Source organism: Cottoperca gobio, chromosome 12 (genome assembly GCF_900634415.1).
Source record: "Cottoperca gobio chromosome 12, fCotGob3.1, whole genome shotgun sequence".
NCBI lineage: Eukaryota > Metazoa > Chordata > Actinopteri > Perciformes > Bovichtidae > Cottoperca > Cottoperca gobio.
Genome location: NC_041366.1, coordinates 21,338,788 through 21,363,892, shown reverse-complemented (window position 1 = coordinate 21,363,892; position 25,105 = coordinate 21,338,788). Strand labels below are relative to the sequence as shown.

The window sequence follows — 25,105 nt, the reverse complement described above, 5'->3', positions numbered from 1 at the left end:
TTTAGACCCAGGCTCCGCTGTAGTTGTAGAAGTTACCGTGTAATCATTGAAGAGTGAAAGTTCAGGCATGGACCCTCCATGTCGCGTGTGTTCATGACCTCCGACGGCCAAAGTGCAGAAAGAACCTTTTGTTTTCTTTGGAAAGCCACTGCTGTACGTTACAAGTGTCCTCCTCATGCCTTGTGTCTTTTCTATTGTTAAACTACAATGCCAGCACAAACTCCATATTTAATGTTATCTTTTGTTAATAAACAATGTTTATGATGCCTTTCCCAACTGATGACGGCTCGTTGTGTTTCATGTCTCACCGGGAATGAATATTTAATATGTCATTCCTCATGAAAACCATCAATGAACAGAAATCTAATTCTCACAAACGAAGACAGACATTTAATGCATTTTAGTCAAATTTGTTCTAAACCCACGTGCTGCTTTATTGTGGACCAGTTGCACCTTTCTTATATTACTTAATACATATTGGACCAAACTAGTGAGCAATAATCCAGGTGAGACAACACTGGAGTGATTCAGTGTTAGGCCAGTGGAGGGTGCACAGATCTTGTTATCTTCTTCTTCTAAATGCACTTTAGTCGGAGGGAATGCACTTGTTTGTGTTTCCTCTCATTGAGATAAATGTAAGTCTGCCCTTGAAACACAACCAGGGGACATAATACACAGTTACACCACATTCTAAACATTTCAAATTGTTCCTGGACAGAGCTAAAGTATAACATTTGCATACATAAGATTTCAAACATACTCAGAATTGTTGAGGTTTGAAGGCACTGAAACATGCATGACATCTCAATATTACATTACGTCCAAAGCGACGTACAAAAAGTGCAAACAATCCTGGAGATACAACTCCGAACAGCAAGAGTCTTGTAAGTACAAATAGGAACAATCGTATAAGTGAACTCTGTCTTCAAGTAGCCAGTTTGAAGTGCAACAAACAGAAACAGTAGAATATAAATTCAGCTATTAGCTATAAACAAGCCAAACCAACACAAGTGCAACATACAAAGAACAGTTGTTTAGTTTCTTCATAGGTCGAGGTGCAGTCCAAACAGGTGAGTGTTCAGTCTGCAGGTGTGAAGACTGTCTGCTGTCCGGACATCAATGGGGAGGTCGTTCCACCATGTTGGAGCAGGATAGCAAACAGGCGGGTTTGTTTGAGGGAAATCTGAGTCCCACTCGTAGTGAGGGAGCGGCGAGCCGATTGGACGATGCAGAGCGAAGTGAACGTGCTGGGGTGTATGGTTCGACCACGGCCTGGATGGAGGAAGGGGCTGATCCATTCACAGCACGGTGGACCAGCACCAGAGTCTGGAAGCAGATTCGGGCCGCCACTGGTAGCCAGTGAAGGGAGCGGTGCATTGTGGGAGAACTTGGGTAGATTGAAGACCAGTCGGGCTGCTGCATTCTGGATGAGCTGTAGAGGTCAAATGGCACATGAAGGCAGTCCAGCGAGGAGGGAGTTGCAGTCGTCAAGGCGGGAGATGACAAGAGCCTGAACAAGAACCTGCGTCGCCTTCTGAGTCAGTAGGGGACGTGTCCTCCTGATGTTGTACAGAGTGTGTCTGCAGGAGTTGTTAATATGTTCTGTTAATATGTTAATATGTTAAACCCTCCCCCCTGTCATTTCCTCCCACATGTTGGATGTAAATATCTTAGTCAATGTGATTGCTTCCTCATTTTTCACTGAAATCGTTGTATTGTACCTGTTTATGCTTTGCAACTTTTGTGCTTTTTCATGTGTGACAGTTGCCTGAATTCTGTGTTTTCCTTTACATAAATAAAGACAAAAAGCCACAAATGATAGCATAAAAATTCACCAAAATGCAGGAAATGAAGGAAAGGAAAACATGTTTTGGAGGAGGACCCCCAGACCCCCGCTTAATATGTGTCATTACATTACATTACAGTTCATTTAGCTGACGCTTTTGTCCAAAGCGACTTACAAAAAGTGCAAACAATCACGAGGATACAACTCGGAACAGCAAGAATCTTACAGGTACATTAGCTTCAAATAGGTGAAATCATTTAAGTGCAGAACAACAGCTTTGAATAAGCCAAACAAAAGTGCAACATCCAGAAACAATAGAATAAAGATTCAACCATTAGCTTCAAATAAGCCAAACGTACAAAGAAGTGTCTCAATGTTGAAATGAAACCTGCGCCCCTGGTCATAGGTTTGTTTTAAATACATGCATATATAATATATATTAATAATATATATTAATATAATAACCATGAATTTATTTTTTATTTTTTGAATGAGTGCAGTTTGCTGCTTTAATATGGAGTGCTGGACTATTGTGTTTTTTGTTTTTCATTCAATAATTCTTCTCTATGGGTAAAATATCTCATCTCCAGCGCGCGGCAGGGATTGGACGGCTGCTCCACTTCCGGGGACACAGAGCTCCGCTCCCCGATTGGCTCATCACGAGTGTGGGGCGTTTCACTGGGACTGCCCGGTTGTGTCCGGGTAAGATGGCGTTGGAAGAGCAGTGCTCGGCGCCACCTCAATGGCGGTCTATATCTTTGACACACGTAGAGTTCCCGGAGGGTACGTAACCTAACATCTTTCTCTACCTAGTGACGATACTAACCACCGAGCGATTTATATCATTTAAAAAGATTTCCGTGTGTTTTATCGCTACTGAATGGACACGGCCGTTGGTGATACTGCCAAATAGTGAGACGCAGTAAAACGTCGAGCACAGCGGGGAATGCAACCCCAGACTGCCAAATTGTGAGACAGTGCCGCATGCGCAGTTGGCGCTAATGTCCACAATGAAGGCTAGCTAGCCTGTTAGCTGTCTTAATATCGGCTTTGATATTTTCTCTCAGGATTTAGCGAATATTCCGCGTCCTGTAGGAATTATTTGACACAATTCAAGCATCCTGAACAGTAAAATATTATTTATGACTGCATTGGAAATATCTAGCTATTTCATCATATAGCATTGTAGCCAGGAGTACGGCTAACGTAGTAGCTAGCTCCTTGGCCTCATACTGATTAGTATGTTAGCTAGCATAAACCACGTTGCACCGAGCTTTCTAAATTGACAAAATAATATAATGTGGTCTGATAGTTAGCGAGATGGCGGCTTCTCCACCACTGCAGCTTCCTACTTGTACTTGCAGTTAAATATTTCAACCACCCGGGTTCACTGAGTACCTCAAAGTGTCACTCCCACCATTGTTAAGTGACTTTACTGTATGATATGCTTTAACATCTCAAAGACAACATTGTCTCTGATCCCGACCACGTCCTGCTGGACAGTGAATGCAACTTGTTATCATCAAATAGGAAATACAGGGTTCAAAAGTTAGACTGGAGCACTCTTTTGTGCACCAATCAGTCCTAAAATTAAATATGGAGCTTAATCCCAGATCAAATGTACGGTGAAGGGTCTTGAATATATTGTCCTTGGTGATTATGTTAAATGTTTGTTGTATTGTCCTACATTTGTGTCTTTGCTGATGTCGCAACTGGAGCCGCAGTGATACAAGAGAACATGTGAGACTTTATCTGGCGAAGTACTATTATCTCTTTCATCATCAAACATCAATACTGTGTCTCTTTGTTTTAGGTGATCTGACGGGACGAGTGCTGGCCTACATCAGCCTCCTGCCCATAGCAATCCTTGTGGGTTTTGTTACACTCATAATGTTTAAACGGGAGCTGCACACGGTGAGTTCTGCGAATGTACTTTTACTTTCAGAAAGAGCAGAGCTTTTGAAGTCAATCTGTTATGCTGCTAATTGTTTCACAGGCGCCTGAACATTTGTGTCAGGCGGACCAGAAGTGTGTCAGCACTCATGTGTTGACCTAGTTTCTTTTTTTTGTTTTTGTTTTGCAGATTTCTTTCTTCGGTGGGCTCATCCTGAATGAAGGTGTGAACTGGGTGCTGAAGCACATTTTCAGAGAGCCGCGCCCGTGTGCAGGTGAAGTGAAGGAACAAGCTGTTGACTCTGTTTAGTTAACGGTGTTTGGCAACACTGCAGAAGCATCAAAGTAGACAGAACACCTTCCTCTGAAATTAAATACCTGGTACTTTATCACACTGATGCAAAAATATAAAATAACAATAAAAACCATAACTCTCTTATGAGAGATAATGAAGGTATCACCTTTAGTGTAAACAGTACAGAGAAGTTTAGCTAATCGTTTCAATTTGTAGTTTCAATGAGATTGAAAAGCAAAGACAAACGTTTACATACACAACAGAAAACTAACATGTGGCATTCACAACAATTAAAATACAAGTGAATATGCAAATATTCTTCAAATTGGTGATATTGTGTTCCAACCCTCGCCAGATATTTGTCTTTATGCAAGTAGTGTCCTATTGTTTATATGAAGATGAAGTCCATATTGTAAATGTATATTTATATCGGGTTGTTTTCTTTCTGCAGGATCTCACACAACCCTGCAGACGGAGTACGGGATGCCCTCCAGTCATTCCCAGTTTATGTGGTTCTTTGTTGTTTACTTCTTTCTTTTCCTTTATTTAAGGTGAGACGTGTTACTTCTTGGTGTTCTTGGTGCAGCAACTCGCTAAAGTTTAATGTCCACAAACAAATCATTTTTTATTGAATGTTTTGAGACTGTTTCCAGCACTTTGTGTCCTGCATACATGCATTGAATTAGTGATTTATTACATACTATCCATGAGCATATTCTTTATATTAGTATCTGTTATTCACTTGGTTTCTTCCAGCAGGACATTCAGTATCTCATTATCTGTAACAACTACATGAGGTAGCTGTACGGTGTGAACTCATGCTGATCTCTTTTCAGAATGCATCAAACGAACAATGCTCGATGTGTGGACCTGCTGTGGAGACACATACTGTCCATCATCCTGTTGGGCTTTGCCTTATCAGTCTCGTACAGCAGGTAAAGGCCCATTCATACTTTCTCGTGACCTCGTTTTGTCTGACCAAAAGTCCAAAACCCACAGATTTTAAATTTACTACGATAGAAAACCAAATATCAGTTACATTTTTAATGGCTTATTAAAACAGTTGTTTGGAGTCTGGAGACGCCCTTTTACCTGCGCACTATTGTAAGTGCAGGATGCTTTGGTTTAGTTCAGGGCTCCGCACTCAATGGAGTATTTTCTTGAACATAGTTTTCTCCTCCTCAGGGTCTACCTGCTGTATCACAGCTGGAGCCAGGTTTTCTACGGCGGAGTGGCCGGCAATACGATTGGCATAATCTGGTTCTTTATCACACAAGAGGTGCTGACACCGTTATTCCCCAAAATAGCAGCCTGGTGAGTCGTGCTCTCATTTCTCCGCCTCCTCCTGGTGTCGCAGGGGAAGACGATTAGAGATTAAAACTGGGCTTTAATGGCGACTCTAATAATTTGTTCTTTCGCAATTTACAGGCCGATATCAGAGTACTTCCTGGTGCGAGACACAAGCCTGATCCCCAACATCTTGTGGTTTGAGTACACAGTGACCAGATCAGAGGCGAGGTAAGAACAGTAGTCGCACACCACATCTGTCAGCGCTCAGGTTACCGTGACGTTAAGGTGCAGTATAGAAGTTTGAAGTATAAGTTCTCCAAGCTAGCTAGTCTTCTTACGGTCATTTACAGCGAGATACTCACTCAGCACGGTCCAGATGTTTTGCTAAGTTCACCAGAGATGCACTTGTGTGGGTTTACTCCGTCCCAGTTGGCAAATCCACTTAATGTCCGTGTGTTAAACGCGTGAACGGGCTTTTAGTTCTTGTACGTGTGAGACTGTTGCGTTTGTTTTGTGACTGGATTCCTTTTTGTTTTCTTTTAGGAACAGACAACGAAAGCTTGGAACAAAACTTCAGTGATCGACACGCTTCTTCTGTGACACTGAGTTTAGAACCACACACACACACACACACACACACACACACACACACACACACTCACTCATGTACACACACACACAAACAGAATGCTCACTCGACAAACACACTGGAGAACCATCTTTTGGACTGACGTGGTTGCAAGGAGAAAAGGGCAAAAAACCGTTTACAGGTGGCGACAGAGTGCCTGGACCCCGGAGCCTCGGGCCTGAGCACGTCCGTCCACACGCCTCCTTCTTGTACAGCTTGCCCCAAACATGCTCTTCAATGCATGCAAGACTGTGCAAGAGGCATACTATTTAATGATAGATTAATATATATATTTTAACTATAAACGCACGCTGACAGTAACAGTGTACTGTAAGAGATTCAAAGAAAAAAAAAAAGGAGGCATAGTTTCAAACCAATTGGTCGCGTCATTGCAGCATGTATTTAGTGATTCCTTTTTAATATTCCAATGGATAGCTGGTGGGGTACAGCGGGGGGGGGGGGGGGGTTATGTGGAATTAACCATTTTTCATTGTTATATAATAGAAAATGAACAATTTGGTTATGATGTAACATAAATGAAAATTTGCACTTTGTGAAATTTACAAGTTAAAGAAACCCGACTAACACTTGTTAAATGTTAAGGCCCCCCCCCCCCCCCCCCCCCTCTTTGCTTTGTGTCTGATATTAGACTCCAGAGCTGATCTGCAAGCAGTGTCGATTTAATTTGTACTATTGAGCATCGACGTTTGTGCTTTCTATTCATGTCCACGCTGGAGGATTACGAGACTCACAGGTTTCACTTGTTTTGGTCGTGGAACACTTTGGACTGAGGTGGTGTTTTTCTAAATGCCTCACACACAGTAGCAGCCTGGGAACAGGATTCTGGTCATCAGTGTTTCTTTTATTCACTTTCTTATCTTGTTTTCTGCTTCAGCAGAGAACCGTTTCCTATTTACCTGCATTTCCAAGATTACATTCCATATCATCTAGTGAGAAAACAAACAGACGGCGGAGGGGTGCGTTTTCTTTTTGTATTCATTTTGAAGCCTGAGGTCGGTCGTAGCATGTGATTCTGCTGACGTGTGGATCTGAAGCTGATTTAAACTCATCATTAGCTCCACAGAGGGAAGAAGTTCTCTTTAGAATTCAATTTCTTTTTTTTCCATGTGTAACCTATATCGAGCTGAATAAAAATGTGTTTATGTACAAGAGATGGTTCAAGTCTCGTGCTTTGAAATATCTTTTAAAGGGCGCTTAACGTTTTACTGATCGTCTCCGTGTCGTTGGGCTGTAATCCCATCAGTGGTTATTCATCCTGGTGCATTACCGACTCCACAAGTGAGGAGGCGGGGAAACATGTCAAATGTAGTGATGGAAATATAAGATTTGCATGAGGCACCTGCCACGATAATGTAGTGTATGACGGCGCTTTAGGAACACGCGCTTTAGGAACACTGGGAGCTGAGAGAAGAAGTCTAATAACACAGAACAGTAGAACAGGTACAATCTTCACCTTGTAACGTTTGATAATTGGCACTAAACACAAAGTACAGCTGATATCCAATAAGTTTCTACTAAAGGAACAGCTGCAAAGAGACTCCCAGACTGGAAAGGGACTAAACAACCACAGACCAGAGCTGGAGCTGCGCAACACAACACACCAGAACTAAAGTGTGTTGCACAAAACCACACATTTCAACGCGCTAGAGGAAAAGTCGAATCACCAAAGTCATGAGGATGAATCTTTTGGGAACCACGAATGTTCCCCCAATAGTGAAGATATTTCCGTGGTGGACAGAGCGACAGATGGACGTTGGCACCAAAGAATGCAATAAACTTTGAGGCTACAAAATGCATTCTGTGCACTTAAGTAGCCAACGATCGAACTGGACCCGACAGAAGTTGCAGAACCCCGTCCTCTCCACAGACACGTCGTTCAGACCATGCTCTCGCTCTTCGCCTTGAGAAGCGAGCATCCTGCAGCTCTGTCCCCCGACTGCTCACCGCTTCAGGCCTGTCCTAAAGAAACATCTGCCCTATTTAAACGACCCATTCCATTTTTAATTCACTGCTCAGGTCTAACTTCAGGCTATCCCCAAACACCCGTTGTGAACGGGCACAGCCTAGATAAGAGATGAGGAAGACTGATGAAGACCTCAACCTAGTTCTGTTTGGCTAAGCTCATTTCTCTGACCTGCACTGTTTGGAGGAGCAGCGAGCGCTTCTGCAGAAACCTTGTTCTAGAAGCTGCAGGTCAGATGTTTAGTTCTTGTCTCACTGTCTGGGTTATAAAAGGTTAAAGGTCGTGCAGATGTATCACACATCTACAGCTAAAGACATGTAGAACATACTGACTGACATCCACTGGAGGGAAGTTGTTATTGCATGTTGAGCTTAAGCAGCGAGTGGAAGTCATAAAATCTGCCGGTCTGTAAAACGAATGAAAGGAAACGCTGCACGGAGAGGAACGCAGTAATGGTTATTCTAATCGGGGTACTACACTCCAGTGCTTTTGCTTTACTCGTGTGTTTCCTGTCTGAGCTGCATCCACTACATCTGAACGTAATTGAAGATGTTTAGCATGAAAGATATCTGGAGCACGTACACAACACTGAGATGTTATACTTTAAATCACTGCCTCGTTGACCTTTTGTTGTTTTGCAGCACCGTTAAACTGCTGCTGACACATCACATCAATAACTTAAAGGCCCTGAAGACTTATTTCCTCTATTAGCTTCTCACTAAGAATAACGGGATCCTACGTGACGACATCTAGAGCATTTGTTATTATTTAAAATAGTGATTTCTGTATTTGTGTTTTCCTCTTTGAAGTGTGCAGGTCTCACATGGGAAAAGGTTGATTTTAGGAACATTGAATCGAAGTCTTGCTGACAAAGATTAGCTCATTGTTTGAGAATGAAAGACGCCAGCAGACGTTGGCAGGCAGTGAACACTCACAGGAGAGAACGGCAGCAGCTTCAGTTTGTTCTCGCTTAAGAATGAAAACTGTTCAAATCTAACGTCAGGAGATTTATTGTGAGGCTTGAAAATCACTTTGTGTTTTACTGCAGAGAGAAACACATCAGATCTGTTACGTAAAACGCTCAATGTCGAGTCAACCTGACAAAGTACTTCACTGTATGTAGGTACAACATGTAATTACATATGTCTCATCCCCTCATATGATACTGTAATTAAATACACACTAATAATACAAACAGCGCAAGTAGTAATAATAAACATGACTTGTTTCCACCACTAGATGGGCGCCAACACATCGCGCGTTAACTGCAGGCTTCCTGTAACTCAAACACCCGCAACATGCCATCAACATGCACAGCGCTTCTGTGAGTTTTATAAACTGCTTTTAAGTTGTAATATCTTATATAACTACTTCAGCCTGATTCAGACGTTTGTAGTATTTTACTTGAAGTAATTTGTTTCTTTAGCACCAACTCTTTACAGCGGTTTACATGTGAAGGTTTTGTGGAGTTGTTATTTTGGGGGGTTTGAACTGAACTTAATGATGTAAAGTAAAAACCCCCAAACAAGTTGATGATTTGTACAATTATTTAAAAAAAACCCAGAATCGGTTGAATGTCCGGTAATGGTAAAAGTAGTCATTTAAAAGGTTTTCTTGATTATAAACTTTAGTAATATGATCAAAAACTAATTGCCACCGTTGCACTTTCACATGAAAAGAGTTTTTATTTCACTTCAGTGGATATAAAAAATAATGCGATTGTTGAAGTTCACTTTACACTGTAATGGAAACCGCGGACTCTTTTGGCCCGAAGATCATAATTTAAAAACTTTGTTGGTTGACTGACCAAAGGAAGTACGAAAAGTAGACACAAAGAGAGAAAGAGAGAGAGAGGAGAAGACAGAGAGAGAAGAGAGAGAGAGATGGAGAGATGAGAGAGAGGGAGAGAGAGAGAGAGAGATAGATATGAGGGAGGATGATATAGCTTAGAGATAGAGAGAGAGATATGAGAGAGAGAGCGAGGATAGAGAAGAGAGATGGATCGAGAGAGGGGGTAGACGAGATAGATGGATAGAGAGAGAGAGAGACGGGAGAGAGAGAGGAGAGAAGGAGGGCGAGGGAGAAATAGGAGAGAGAGAGGAAAGCGAGAGAAGAAAAGAAGGAGAGAGAGAAAAGAGAGGAGCGAGCCAGCGAGAGAGAGAGAGAGAGAGATAGAGAGGGAGAGAGAGAAAGAGAGGGGCAGGAGGAGGGGAGAGAGAGAGAAGGGCAGAGAGAGCGAGAGGGAGAGGGAGAGAGAGAGAGGAGACAGAGGAGAGAGAGATAGAAAGATACAGAGAGAGAGAGAGAGAGAGAGGAGAGACGGAGAGAGAACAGAGAGAAATGGAGAGCGAGGGAGAAAGAAAGGAGAAGGAGGAGGAGAGAGAGAGCGAGAGATAGAAAGAGAACAGAGATAGAGAAAGGAGACTAGAGAAAGAGAGAAGACAGAGAGAAGGTATAGATAAAAGAGATACAGGGAGAGAGGAGAGAGAGAGAGCGAAGAGAGAGAGAGATAGGAGAGATGGAGATAGAGAGAGGGAGGGAGGATAGAGAAGAGGGAGGATGAGAGAGAGAGAGAGAGATAGACTGGAGAGAGAGGAGAGAATAGAGGAGAGGGAGAGAAAGAGAGAGAGCTAAATATAGAGAAGAAAGAATGAGATATATAAAGAGCAGTCGATGACAGTCGAGATAGAGAAGATAGAGGAGGAGAGAGAGAAAGAAGGAGGGGAAAGGGAGTGAGAGGAGAGGAGAGGGACAGAGAGAGAGAGAGAGGGAGAGGGAAGAGAGAGAGAGAGAGAGAGAGAGAGAGAGAAATAGACAGAGAGGAGAGAGAGGAGAGAGAGAGGGGAGAGAGACACAGAGAGCAAGGAGAGAGGAGGAGAAAGAAAAGAGACAGAGAGAGAGAGGAGGAGAGAGAAGACATGATAAGATAAATATGACATAGAGAGAGAAAGAGACAGAGAAATATAGACCTACTAGAGAGTGTAGATATGAAAATAGATACAGTGGAGAAGCGAATAGAGGAGAGAGCGATAGATATATAGAGAATATAGATGGATAGAGATAGAGATGGATATATGAGAGGGAGATTAGAGGAGAGAGAGAGGAGATAATAGACGGGAGAGAGTAGAAGATAGAGATGGAGAGGTAGAGTAAATATAGAGAGAGGACAGAGGGAGAATAAAATAATTATATATATAAAATATATTGTATCTATTCCAGCGATATTATATATATATATATAGAGATCGATCTATAGATATTGATATATGAAAGGAGGGTATTAGGATTTTATATATATATATATATGGATAGTTTAATAGATATATATATAGATTATAATATAAACAATATATATATATATATATTATATCTATATATATGTATATAAATATACATATATATTATATACATTATATTACACATATATAAAAATAGATCCTCTCATTAGCAGACACGCATGATATCTGTAAGAATGATTGTCCTAATCGGATACAAAACACTCGAGCAGCTACCTGACACCTGACACTGTCACAGTCCTGTTTCCCCTTTCCTGCTGTGACCCGACATTACTTTGCATTTGCATAAATGTAGACGAGGAAGTAAAATAACCCGAGGGTCAGCAGACAGACTTTTTATTTCCAGTCAAATGAACCATCCTCAGAGTCTGCAGGACATGTTTAGAACAGATTTCAGGAGATGGCTGCAGGGGCCACCAGCAGCAGCACACTGAATGCAGCACCAGGCAGCCAAGGAACACTGATGAAGCACCAAGCAGCAGCCACACTCGACTGAAGCACCAGCATTTTTCAGCACACTGACTGAAGCACCAGCAGCCAGCACACTGACTGAGCACCGCAGCAGCACACTGACTGCAAGCACCAACAGCAGCACCACTGACATGCCAGCACCAGAAAGCAGCACACGGACGGAAGCCCAGCAGCGCCACACTGACTGCAGCACCAGCAGCCAAGCACACTGCTGCAGCACAGAGCAGCACACTGACTGCGCACCAGCAGCAGCACATGACCTGCAGCACCAGCAGCAGCAACACTGACTGCAGCACCAGCAGCGCACATGACTGCAGCACCAGCAGAAGCCATGACTCTGAAGCACCAGCAGCAGCACACTGGACTGCAGCCAGCACCAGGCAGCAGCACACTGACTGACGCACCAGAGCAGCACATCTGATGTAAGCACCAGCAGCAGCAGGCACATGACTGCAGCACAGCAAGCGCAGCACACTGACTGCAGCACAGCCAGCAGCAGCACACTGACTGCGCACCAGCAGACCGCCCACACTGACTTTGACCAGCACCAGCAGCAGCCGCAGCACACTGACTGCAGCACCAGCAGCAGCACACTGACCCGAAGCAACCAGCAGAAGCACACTGATGAAAGCACCAGCAGCAGCACAATGACTGCAGCACCAGCAGCAGCACACTGACTGCAGCACCAGCAGCCAGGCACATGACTGCAGCACCAGCAGCAGCACACTGACTGACAGCAAACAGCAGCAGCACAACTGACTGCAGCACCAGCAGCAGCACACTGCCGCAGCACATCCGAAGCACATGACTGAAGCAACAGCAGAAGCCACACTGATGCAGCACCAGCAGCAGACCACTGACTGCAGCACCAGCAGCAGCACAATGATGAAGACCAAGCAGCAGCACATGACTGTAGCACCAGCAGCAGCAGACACTGACTGCAGCAACAGCAGCAGCAGCACACGACTGCAGCACCAGCAGCAGCAGCACCACTGACTGCAGCACCGCGCAGCCACCACTTGACTGAAGCAACAGCAGCAGCAACTGACTGAAGCACCAGCGGCAGCACACGACTTGAAGCACCAGCAGCAGCACACGGGACTGCAGACCAGCAGCAGCACACTGATGAAAAGCCCGCAGAGCCCCCCACACTGACTGCAGCACAGAAGCAGGAAGAAGAAACAAACACAACGTGCTCCTGCTTGTTATCCACACATCGACTACGATCTGATTCAAATAACTTTATTGTGCTTTAGAGGAGCAGAGCAGTGTTACACGACAAATATGCATCTTAAAAACTGAAAATGGCAGGAATAAAAGTGCGTGTGTGTGTGTGTGCATGTGTGCGTGCTGTGGCGTGGTGATTGTGTACTGTAAACTCACCTGAAGAGGATTCAGTTTTTATGTTCTCTGATAATCTAATGTTTTATAATTACATGAGCCCAGTAGAAGTATCGTAAATAAACACAGTTAAGTACAGTAAATAAACACAATAGAGTATAGAAAAGAAACACAGTAAAGAAACACAGTAGAGTACAGTAAAGAAATATAGTACAGTAAATACACACAGTAGAGTATAGTAAAGAAATACAGTAGAGTATAGTAAAGAAATACAATAGAGTATAGAAAAGAAACACAGTAGAGTATAGTAAAGAAACACAGTAGAGTACAGTAAAGAAACACAGTAGAGTATAGTAAAGAAACACAGTAGAGTACAGTAAAGAAACACAGTAGAGTACAGTAAAGAAACACAGAGTACAGTAAAGAAACACAGAGTGCAGTAAAGAAACACAGTAGAGTACAGTAAAGAAACACAGAATAGTAAAGAAACACAGTAGAGTACAGTAAAGAAACACAGTAGAGTACAGTAAAGAAATACAGTAGAGTACAGTAAAGAAACACAGTAGAGTACTGTAAAGAAACACAGTAGAGTACAGTAAAGAAACAGAGTAGAGTATAGTAAAGAAACACAGTAGAGTACAGTAAAGAAACACAGTAGGTACAGTAAAGAAACACAGTAGAGCATAGTAAAGAAACACAGTAGAGTATAGTAAAGAAACACAGTAGAGTACAGTAAAGAAACACAGTAGAGTACAGTAAAGAAACACAGAGTACAGTAAAGAAACACAGAGTGCAGTAAAGAAACACAGTAGAGTACAGTAAAGAAACACAGAATAGTAAAGAAACACAGTAGAGTACAGTAAAGAAAACAGTAGAGTACAGTAAAGAAACACAGAGTACTGTAAAGAAACACAGTAGAGTACAGTAAAGAAAACAGAGTAGAGTATAGTAAAGAAACACAGTAGAGTACAGTAAAGAAACACAGTAGAGTACAGTAAAGAAAACACAGTAGAGCATAGTAAAGAAACACAGTAGAGTACAGTGAAAGAAACTCCGTAGAGTATAGTAAAGAAACATCAGTAGAGTACAGTAAAGAACACAGTAGGTACAGTAAGAACACAGTAGAGACAGTAAGTAGAGAGTATAGTAAAGAAAACACAGTAGAGTACAGTAAAGAAACACAGTAGAGTACAGTAAGAAACACAGTAGAGTACAGTACAGTACAGAAATACAGTAGAGTACAGTAAAGAAATACAGTAGAGTACAGTAAAGAAATACAGTAGAGTATAGTAAAGAAACAGTTGAGTATAGTAAAGAAACACAGTAGAGTACAGTAAAGAAACACAGTAGAGTACAGTAAAGAAACACAGTAGAGTACAGTACAGAAATACAGTAGAGTACAGTACAGAAACACAGTAGAGTACAGTAAAGAAACACAGTAGAGTATAGTAAAGAAACACAGTAGAGTACAGTAAAGAAACACAGTAGAGTACAGTAAAGAAATACAGTTGAGTACAGTAAAGAAACACAGTTGAGTATAGTAAAGAAACACAGTAGAGTACAGTAAAGAAACACAGTAGAGTACAGTAAAGAAACACAGTAGAATATAGTAAAGAAACACAGTAGAGTATAGTAAAGAAATGCAGTAGAGTACAGTAAAGAAACACAGTAGAGTACAGTAAAGAAACACAATAGAGTACAGTAAAGAAAGACAGTAGAGTACAGAAAAGAAACACATTAGAGTACAGTAAAGAAACACAGTAGATTATAGTAAAGAAATACAGTAGAGTATAGAAAAGAAACACAGTAAAGAAACACAGTAGAGTACAGTAAAGAAACATAGTACAGTAAATACACACAGTAGAGTATAGTAAAGAATCACAGTAGAGTATAGTAAAGAAATACACTAGAGTATAGAAAAGAAACACAGTAGAGTAAAGTAAAGAAACACAGTTGAGTATAGTAAAGAAACACTGTTGAGTATAGTAAAGAAACACAGTAGAGTACAGTAAAGAAACACAGTAGAGTACAGTAAAGAAACACAGTAGAGTACAGTAAAGAAACTCAGTAGAGTATCGTAAAGAAACACAGTAGAGTACAGTAAAGAAACACAGTAGAGTACAGTAAAGAAACTCAGTAGAGTACAGTGAAATAAACATTTCTTGTTTCCACAGACGGAGAGCAGTGTCTCCAGTCCCCAGCTGTCTGTCTATGAAGAGTGACTCGTCTCGAGAAGAACCTCTAACCTTCAGTAATGAACCTGGACCCTCAGACACAAAGTAAGAGTCTGTTTCTACTGTAAACTCACCTGAAGAGGATTCAGTTTTTATGTTCTCTGATAATCTAATGTTTTATAATTACATGAGCCCAGTAGAGTATAGTAAATAAACACAGTAAAGTACAGTAAATAAACACAATAGAGTATAGAAAAGAAACACAGTAAAGAAACACAGTAGAGTACAGTAAAGAAACATAGTACAGTAAATACACACAGTAGAGTATAGTAAAGAAATACAGTAGAGTATAGTAAAGAAATACACTAGAGTATAGAAAAGAAACACAGTAGAGTATAGTAAAGAACACAGTAGAGTACAGTAAAGAAACACAGTAGAGTATAGTAAAGAAACACAGTAGAGTACAGTAAAGAAACACAGTAGAGTACAGTAAAGAAACACAGAGTACAGTAAAGAAACACAGAGTGCAGTAAAGAAACACAGTAGAGTACAGTAAAGAAACACAGAATAGTAAAGAAACACAGTAGAGTACAGTAAAGAAACACAGTAGAGTACAGTAAAGAAACACAGTAGAGTACAGTAAAGAAACACAGTAGAGTATAGTAAAGAAACACAGTAGAGTACAGTAAAGAAACACAGTAGAGTACTGTAAAGAAACACAGTAGAGTACAGTAAAGAAACAGAGTAGAGTATAGTAAAGAAACACAGTAGAGTACAGTAAAGAAACACAGTAGAGTACAGTAAAGAAACACAGTAGAGCATAGTAAAGAAACACAGTAGAGTACAGTGAAAGAAACTCAGTATAGTAAAGAAACACAGTTGAGTACAGTAAAGAAACACAGTAGAGTACAGTAAAGAAACACAGTAGAGTACAGTAAAGAAACACAGTAGAGTATAGTAAAGAAACACAGTAGAGTACAGTAAAGAAACACAGTAGAGTACAGTAAAGAAACACAGTAGAGTACAGTACAGAAATACAGTAGAGTACAGTAAAGAAATACAGTAGAGTACAGTAAAGAAATACACTAGAGTATAGTAAAGAAACAGTTGAGTACAGTAAAGAAACACAGTTGAGTATAGTAAAGAAACACAGTAGAGTACAGTAAAGAAACACAGTAGAGTACAGTAAAGAAACACAGTAGAGTATAGTAAAGAAACACAGTAGAGTATAGTAAAGAAATGCAGTAGAGTACAGTAAAGAAACACATTAGAGTACAGTAAAGAAACACAGTAGATTATAGTAAAGAAATACAGTAGAGTATAGAAAAGAAACACAGTAAAGAAACACAGTAGAGTACAGTAAAGAAACATAGTACAGTAAATACACACAGTAGAGTATAGTAAAGAATCACAGTAGAGTATAGTAAAGAAATACACTAGAGTATAGAAAAGAAACACAGTAGAGTAAAGTAAAGAAACACAGTTGAGTATAGTAAAGAAACACTGTTGAGTATAGTAAAGAAACACAGTAGAGTACAGTAAAGAAACACAGTAGAGTACAGTAAAGAAACACAGTAGAGTACAGTAAAGAAACTCAGTAGAGTATCGTAAAGAAACACAGTAGAGTACAGTAAAGAAACACAGTAGAGTACAGTAAAGAAACTCAGTAGAGTACAGTGAAATAAACATTTCTTGTTTCCACAGACGGAGAGCAGTGTCTCCAGTCCCCAGCTGTCTGTCTATGAAGAGTGACTCGTCTCGAGAAGAACCTCTAACCTTCAGTAATGAACCTGGACCCTCAGACACAAAGTAAGAGTCTGTTTCTACTGTAAACTCACCTGAAGAGGATTCAGTTTTTATGTTCTCTGATAATCTAATGTTTTATAATTACATGAGCCCAGTAGAGTATAGTAAATAAACACAGTAAAGTACAGTAAATAAACACAATAGAGTATAGAAAAGAAACACAGTAAAGAAACACAGTAGAGTACAGTAAAGAAACATAGTACAGTAAATACACACAGTAGAGTATAGTAAAGAAATACAGTAGAGTATAGTAAAGAAATACACTAGAGTATAGAAAAGAAACACAGTAGAGTATAGTAAAGAAACACAGTAGAGTACAGTAAAGAAACACAGTAGAGTATAGTAAAGAAACACAGTAGAGTACAGTAAAGAAACACAGTAGAGTACAGTAAAGAAACACAGAGTACAGTAAAGAAACACAGAGTGCAGTAAAGAAACACAGTAGAGTACAGTAAAGAAACACAGAATAGTAAAGAAACACAGTAGAGTACAGTAAAGAAACACAGTAGAGTACAGTAAAGAAACACAGTAGAGTACAGTAAAGAAACACAGTAGAGTATAGTAAAGAAACACAGTAGAGTACAGTAAAGAAACACAGTAGAGTACTGTAAAGAAACACAGTAGAGTACAGTAAAGAAACAGAGTAGAGTATAGTAAAGAAACACAGTAGAGTACAGTAAAGAAACACAGTAGAGTACAGTAAAGAAACACAGTAGAGCATAGTAAAGAAACACAGTAGAGTACAGTGAAAGAAACTCAGTATAGTAAAGAAACACAGTTGAGTACAGTAAAGAAACACAGTAGAGTACAGTAAAGAAACACAGTAGAGTATAGTAAAGAAACACAGTAGAGTACAGTAAAGAAACACAGTAGAGTACAGTAAAGAAACACAGTAGAGTACAGTACAGAAATACAGTAGAGTACAGTAAAGAAATACAGTAGAGTACAGTAAAGAAATACACTAGAGTATAGTAAAGAAACAGTTGAGTACAGTAAAGAAACACAGTTGAGTATAGTAAAGAAACACAGTAGAGTACAGTAAAGAAACACAGTAGAGTACAGTAAAGAAACACAGTAGAGTATAGTAAAGAAACACAGTAGAGTATAGTAAAGAAATGCAGTAGAGTACAGTAAAGAAACACAGTAGAGTACAGTAAAGAAACACAATAGAGTACAGTAAAGAAAGACAGTAGAGTACAGAAAAGAAACACAGTAGAGTACAGTAAAGAAACACAGTAGAGTATAGTAAAGAAATACAGTAGAGTATAGTAAAGAAACACAGTAGAGTACAGTAAAGAAACACAGTAGAGTACAGTAAAGAATCACAGTTGAGTACAGTAATGAAACACAGTAGAGTATAGTAAAGAAACACAGTAGAGTACAGTAATGAAACACAGTAGAGTATAGTAAGGAAACCCAGTAGAGTACAGTAAAGAAACACAGTAGAGTACAGTAAAGAAACACAGTAGAGTATAGTAAAGAAACACAGTAGAGTACAGTATAGAAACACAGTAGAGTACTGTAAAGAAACACAGTAGAGTACAGTAAAGAAACAGAGTAGAGTATAGTAAAGAAACACAGTAGAGTACAGTAAAGAAACACAGTAGAGTACAGTAAAGAAACACAGTAGAGTACAGTAAAGAAACACAGTAGAGTATAGTATAGAAGCACAGTAGAGTACTGTAAAGAAACACAGTAGAGTACAGTAAAGAAACAGAGTAGAGTATAGTAAAGAAACACAGTAGAGTACAGTAAAGAAACACAGTAGAGTATAGTAAAGAAACACAGTAGAGTAATGTAAAGAAACACAGTAGAGTACAGTAAAGAAACAGAGTAGAGTACAGTAAAGAAACACAGTAGAGTACAGTAAAGAAACACAGTAGAGTACAGTAAAGAAATACAGTACAGTATAGTAAAGAAACACAGTAGAGTACAGTAAAGAAATACAGTAGAGTATAGTAAAGAAACACAGTTGAGTATAGTAAAGAAACACAGTAGAGTACAGTAAAGAAACACAGTAGAGTACAGTAAAGAAACACAGAGTACAGTACAGAAATACAGTAGAGTATATTAAAGAAACACAGTAGAGTATAGTAAAGAAACACAGTAGAGTACAGTAAAGAAACACAGTAGAGTACAGTAAAGAAACACAGTAGAGTACAGTAAAGAAATACAGTACAGTACAGAAAAGAAACACAGTAGAGTATAGTAAAGAAACACAGTAGAGTACAGTAAAGAAACACAGTAGAGTACTGTAAAGAAACACAGTAGAGTACAGTAAAGAAATACAGTACAGTATAGTAAAGAAACACAGTAGAGTACAGTAAAGAAATACAGTAGAGTATAGTAAAGAAACACAGTTGAGTAAAGTAAAGAAACACAGTTGAGTATAGTAAAGAAACACAGTTGAGTATAGTAAAGAAACACAGTAGAGTACAGTAAAGAAACACAGTGAGTATAGTAAAGAAACACAGTGAGTATAGTAAAGAAACACAGTAGAGTACAGTAAAGAAACAGAGTAGAGTATAGTAAAGAAACACAGTAGAGTACAGTAAAGAAACACAGTAGAGTATAGTAAAGAAACACAGTAGAGTAATGTAAAGAAACACAGTAGAGTACAGTAAAGAAACAGAGTAGAGTACAGTAAAGAAACACAGTAGAGTACAGTAAAGAAACACAGTAGAGTACAGTAAAGAAATACAGTACAGTATAGTAAAGAAACACAGTAGAGTACAGTAAAGAAATACAGTAGAGTATAGTAAAGAAACACAGTTGAGTATAGTAAAGAAACACAGTAGAGTACAGTAAAGAAACACAGTAGAGTACAGTAAAGAAACACAGTAGAGTACAGTACAGAAATACAGTAGAGTACAGTAAAGAAACACAGTAGAGTATAGTAAAGAAACACAGTAGAGTACAGTAAAGAAACACAGTAGAGTATAGTAAAGAAACACAGTTGAGTAAAGTAAAGAAACACAGTTGAGTATAGTAAAGAAACACAGTTGAGTATAGTAAAGAAACACAGTAGAGTACAGTAAAGAAACATAGTGAGTATAGTAAAGAAACACAGTTGAGTATAGTAAAGAAACACAGTAGAGTACAGTAAAGAAACATAGTAGAGTACAGTACAGAAATACAGTAGAGTATAGTAAAGAAACACAGTAGAGTACAGTAAAGAAACACAGTAGAGTACAGTAAAGAAACACAGTAGAGTACAGTAAAGAAATACAGTACAGTACAGAAAAGAAACACAGTAGAGTACAGTAAAGAAATACAGTAGAGTGTAGTAAAGAAACACAGTAGAGTACAGTAAAGAAATACAGTAGAGTATAGTAAAGAAACACAGTTGAGTAAAGTAAAGAAACACAGTTGAGTATAGTAAAGAAACACTGTTGAGTATAGTAAAGAAACACAGTAGAGTACAGTAAAGAAACACAGTAGAGTACAGTAAAGAAACTCAGTAGAGTATCGTAAAGAAACACAGTAGAGTACAGTAAAGAAACACAGTAGAGTACAGTAAAGAAACATAGTACAGTAAATACACACAGTAGAGTATAGTAAAGAAACACAGTAGAGTATAGTAAAGAAATACACTAGAGTATAGAAAAGAAACACAGTAGAGTAAAGTAAAGAAACACAGTTGAGTATAGTAAAGAAACACTGTTGAGTATAGTAAAGAAACACAGTAGAGTACAGTAAAGAAACACAGTAGAGTACAGTAAAGAAACTCAGTAGAGTATCGTTAAGAAACACAGTAGAGTACAGTAAAGAAACACAGTAGAGTACAGTAAAGAAACTCAGTAGAGTATCGTAAAGAAACGCATTAGAGTACAGTAAAGAAACACAGTAGAGTACAGTAAAGAAACACAGTAGAGTACAGTAAAGAAACAGAGTAGAGTACAGTAAAGAAACACAGTAGAGTATAGTATAGAAGCACAGTAGAGTACTGTAAAGAAACACAGTAGAGTACAGTAAAGAAACAGAGTAGAGTATAGTAAAGAAACACAGTAGAGTACAGTAAAGAAACACAGTAGAGTATAGTAAAGAAACACAGTAGAGTAATGTAAAGAAACACAGTAGAGTACAGTAAAGAAACAGAGTAGAGTACAGTAAAGAAACACAGTAGAGTATAGTAAAGAAACACAGTAGAGTACAGTAAATAAACGCAGTAGAGTACAGTAAAGAAACACAGTAGAGTATAGTAAAGAAACACAGTAGAGTACAGTAAATACAGCAGTAGATAACTGGGACTAAACTGCCACTTTGGAACAATTGTCATGTTGGAGACATAGGTTGAACCAATTATTATTTCCACTCTTGTAATATGTTATAAAGCAGGGGTTCCCAAACTTTTCAGCCCGCAACCCCCAAAATAACGTAAGACTGGCGGCCCCCACTATCCCCGGAGGTGACTGAAACATAATAACACGTGCGCACAGGATGCATGCACTAATAGGCGTATCCAAACACGGCATAACGACAACACAAAAGAACAGAACTGACAACCATATATATATTTACTATAAGACAAAAGCAGAATACGCCAGTCAAAGGAATGTAATTTATGAGTGAACATTGTTGCTGTCATGTGCAAACTTCATTTTGACACAATACTTTAATTTCCATGTTAGCAGATGTTAATCTCACCTAATGAGATGGGTGGGCACTATGTGTGGAGCACAGCACGTCCACTCTGGCTTTAATTTTGGAGACGGCCACTCGGAGATCATCCTCCACGTTTAGACGCGATCTGTATTTATTTTTAATATATGTCAGTGCCTAGAAAGTCTTTTTGCACGGGTAAGTAGAGCCAAACGGCGTCAGTACGTCCATTGCGGCCTTGGATAGCTGTGGATATTCTCTCTCGACTGAAATCCAGAACTCAGCAAGCGTCTTTGAATTAAAAGCTGTCTTTAAAGTGCGGTCACTTGACAGTTCAACCAGTGCGTCCTCCATGTCGGATGACGGATGACTTGCGGTCATTACAGTGAATGGTGATCTTATCCAGTCATATTGTCTGGAGCTGTTTCCTCGGGGAAATACTTGTTAAAGTGTTCCAGGAGGGCTTCAAGGTGGGTAGTGATAGACTTCCTCTGGGTCTAGCGCTTTACTCGCAAGAGCTTCTCTGTGGATAATACAGTGCGTAAAGTTTACGTGGGGCGCCACTTGTAAGACTCTTGCTTTTAGTCCTTTATTTCCCCCCAGCATTGCTGCAGCACCGTATGTGCACACACAGATGCACTCATCCCAAGACACTCCCTCTTCTTTTAGTTTGTTAAGTTTTGTGAAAATGTCCTCGCCTGTGCACTTAACCTCCAGCGGGGGCAAAACAGCATGTCCTCGTTAAGTTTCCCCTCAAAACTGTTTCTGACGAAAAACAAGCAGCTGGGCAGAGTTTGATACATCTGTGGATTCATGTAACTGCAAAGCATATTTCCCTTTCTTCACTCTGTCAATCAGCTGACACTTTATGTCCTGGGCCATGTCCGTGATGCGGCGGGATATGGTCCCGTCAGACAGCGGCACTGCTTCTAGCTCCCGCGCCTGTTTATCCCCATGCATTGCCCGACTCATAGCGATAGCAGCAGGTTTTATTCGGATTTCCCCGATTGTGTGTGGCTTTTTTGCACAGCTGTGCAATTAAATATGCTACCTCATATGATGCCTTCTCCGCTGGCCTCTCTGCCTTGTCTTTGGTTGGTATTAACCAACGTTTCATTTTGAAAAATAATGTCCTCGGCTTAAAGCCTGGTGTATTGATTTGGGCTGTTCTGAAGAAATCTACTGGTGCACACTGACATGTGTGTGTGTGTGTGACGTCTGTGATGTTTACTGTGGCGCTGTAAAGTGACCTGTCACCTGTAAGTGATACTGTCGTTAATCTGTCGTAATCACCTCAGGGGTCACATCGAGAGGATTCTGAAAATCATCTTGCGACCCCCACTTTTGGAACCCCTGTTATAAAGAACGTGTTCATCTCCACAGAAAGAAGAGCAAAACTCCTGTTTCTGTGGAGGAGCAGCGGTCCAGCTGTGCTTTGTGTCAGGACGTCCTGAAGGATCCAGTCTCTACCAGCACCTCACACTGGGACCAGTCTGCTTCATCAGGAGACTCCCCCTGTCCCCAGTGTGGAAACAGATCCAGAACAAGACTGCAGACAGCCAGTCAGACCAGCTGTGCACACAGTAAGACTGTACATCTGTCTGCTGCTGTCTTTATGTCTGAAAACAGGATTCTTCCTGCTTCATTTGTTTGTACAGCACATTATGATCTGTTATATATATTTATTAATCTCACATGTGTCTTCTCTTTCAGCAGATAGAGGTCTGCAGGAGGTTTTAGATGAACATAGGATCAGTCTGAAGAGGAGATGTGAACGTGTGACTGAAGGAAGTGAAGAAACAGTGAGTAAAACCCTCCTCAACAGGATCTACACTGAGCTCTACATCACAGAGGGACTGAGTGAAGAGGTTAATACTCAACATGAGGTGAAGCAGCTTGAGACAGCTTCCAAGAAAAAGATCCTCTGTGACGCTCCAATCAAGTGCCACGACATCTTTAAAGCCTCACCTGACCAACAGGTACACATCAGAGTCGCTCTGACGGTCGGCGTCGCTGGCGTTGGAAAAACCTTCTCAGTGCAGAAGTTCACTCTGGACTGGGCAGAGGGTTTGGAAAACCAAGATGTCAGTCTGCTGATTCCGCTTTCCTTCAGGGAGCTGAACTTGATCAAAGCTGAGCAGTACAGTCTTCTCAGGCTGCTCCATGTTTTCCATCCAACCTTACAGAAGGTCACAGCAGAGACGCTCGCTGTCTGTAACGTTTTGTTCATCTTTGACGGCCTGGATGAAAGCAGACCTTCACTGGATTTCCACAACAATGAGGTTGTGTCTGATGTCACACAGCAGTCATCAGTCAACGTGCTGTTGACAAACCTCATCAGCGGGAATCTGCTTCCCTCGGCTCTCGTCTGGATAACTTCCCGACCTGCAGCAACCAATCAGATCCCTCCTGCACGTGTGGACAGGGTAACAGAAGTACGAGGCTTCACTGACGTCCAGAAGGAGGAGTACTTCAGGAGGAGATTCAGTGATGAAGAACGGTCCGGCAGAATCATCTCTCACATCAAGACATCCAGGAGCCTCCACATCATGTGTCTGATCCCCGTCTTCTGCTGGATCACTGCTACAGTTCTGGACCACATGTTGACTACAGACCAGAGAGGAGAGCTGCCCCAGACCCTCACTGACATGTACTCACACTTCCTGCTGGTTCAGACCAAGAGGAAGAAGCAGAAGTATGATGAGGGGCATGAGACGAGTCCACAGGAGCTGACGAAGGCTGACGGGAAACTTCTTCTGAAGCTGGGGAGGCTGGCGTTTGAACATCTGGAGAAAGGAAACATCATGTTCTACCAAGAAGACCTGGAGCAGTGTGGTCTTGATGCCACGGAGGCCTTGGTGTACTCAGGAGTTTGTACAGAGATCTTCAAAAGAGAGAGTGTGATCTTCCAGAAAACAGTCTACTGCTTTGTTCATCTGAGCATTCAGGAGTTTCTGGCTGCAGTCTACCTGTTCCACTGTTACAGCAAGAGGAACACAGAGGTACTGAAGGGCTTCCTGGGGGATCACTGGAAGAAGAACACCCTGGGGAAACACTGGAAGAAGAACTCATCCCTGGATGTCTTCCTGTCTGAAGCCATGCAGAAATCCCTCAGAAGTAAGAATGGCCACCTGGACCTGTTTGTCCGCTTTCTCCACGGCCTCTCTCTGGAGTCCAACCAGAGACTCTTAGGAGGCCTGCTGGGTCAGACAGACAACAGTCCACAAATGACCCGGAGAGCCATCAACAACCTGAAGAAGATGAGGAGTGAAGATACCTCTGCTGACAGAAGCATCAACATCTTCCACTGTCTGACAGAGATGAAGGACCACTCAGTACATCAGGAGATCCAAGAGTTCCTGCAGTCAGAGAACAGATCACAGAAGGAACTCTCTGAGATCCAGTGCTCAGCTCTGGCTCACATGCTGCAGATGTCAGAGGAGGTTCTGGATGAGTTGGACCTGGAGAAGTACAACACGTCACAGGAGGGACGACGGAGACTGATTCCAGCTGTGAGGAACTGCAGAAAGGCTGTGTAA

General features: G+C 40.8%; 2 protein-coding genes across 2 annotated transcripts in view; both read left to right on the top strand.

Annotated features, from left to right (window-relative positions):
* The window catches only part of LOC115016723 (protein NLRC3-like), an 87,218-nt gene extending 62,113 nt beyond the window's left edge, over positions 1 to 25,105 (top strand). Inside the window, exons 9-12 of the mRNA XM_029444722.1 lie at positions 15,159 to 15,263; positions 16,863 to 16,967; positions 22,950 to 23,149; positions 23,280 to 25,105. Of these exons, the coding sequence (XP_029300582.1) occupies positions 15,159 to 15,263; positions 16,863 to 16,967; positions 22,950 to 23,149; positions 23,280 to 25,105 (2,236 nt within the window). The remainder of the gene's footprint in view (positions 1 to 15,158; positions 15,264 to 16,862; positions 16,968 to 22,949; positions 23,150 to 23,279) is intronic.
* Positions 2,417 to 7,062, top strand: dolpp1 (dolichyldiphosphatase 1). The gene is made up of 8 exons (XM_029444768.1): positions 2,417 to 2,569; positions 3,600 to 3,700; positions 3,870 to 3,954; positions 4,426 to 4,525; positions 4,811 to 4,909; positions 5,160 to 5,288; positions 5,403 to 5,492; positions 5,808 to 7,062. Exons 1-8 carry the CDS (start codon positions 2,494 to 2,496, stop codon positions 5,842 to 5,844), a joined length of 717 nt encoding a protein of 238 aa, XP_029300628.1. The 5' UTR covers positions 2,417 to 2,493; the 3' UTR covers positions 5,845 to 7,062.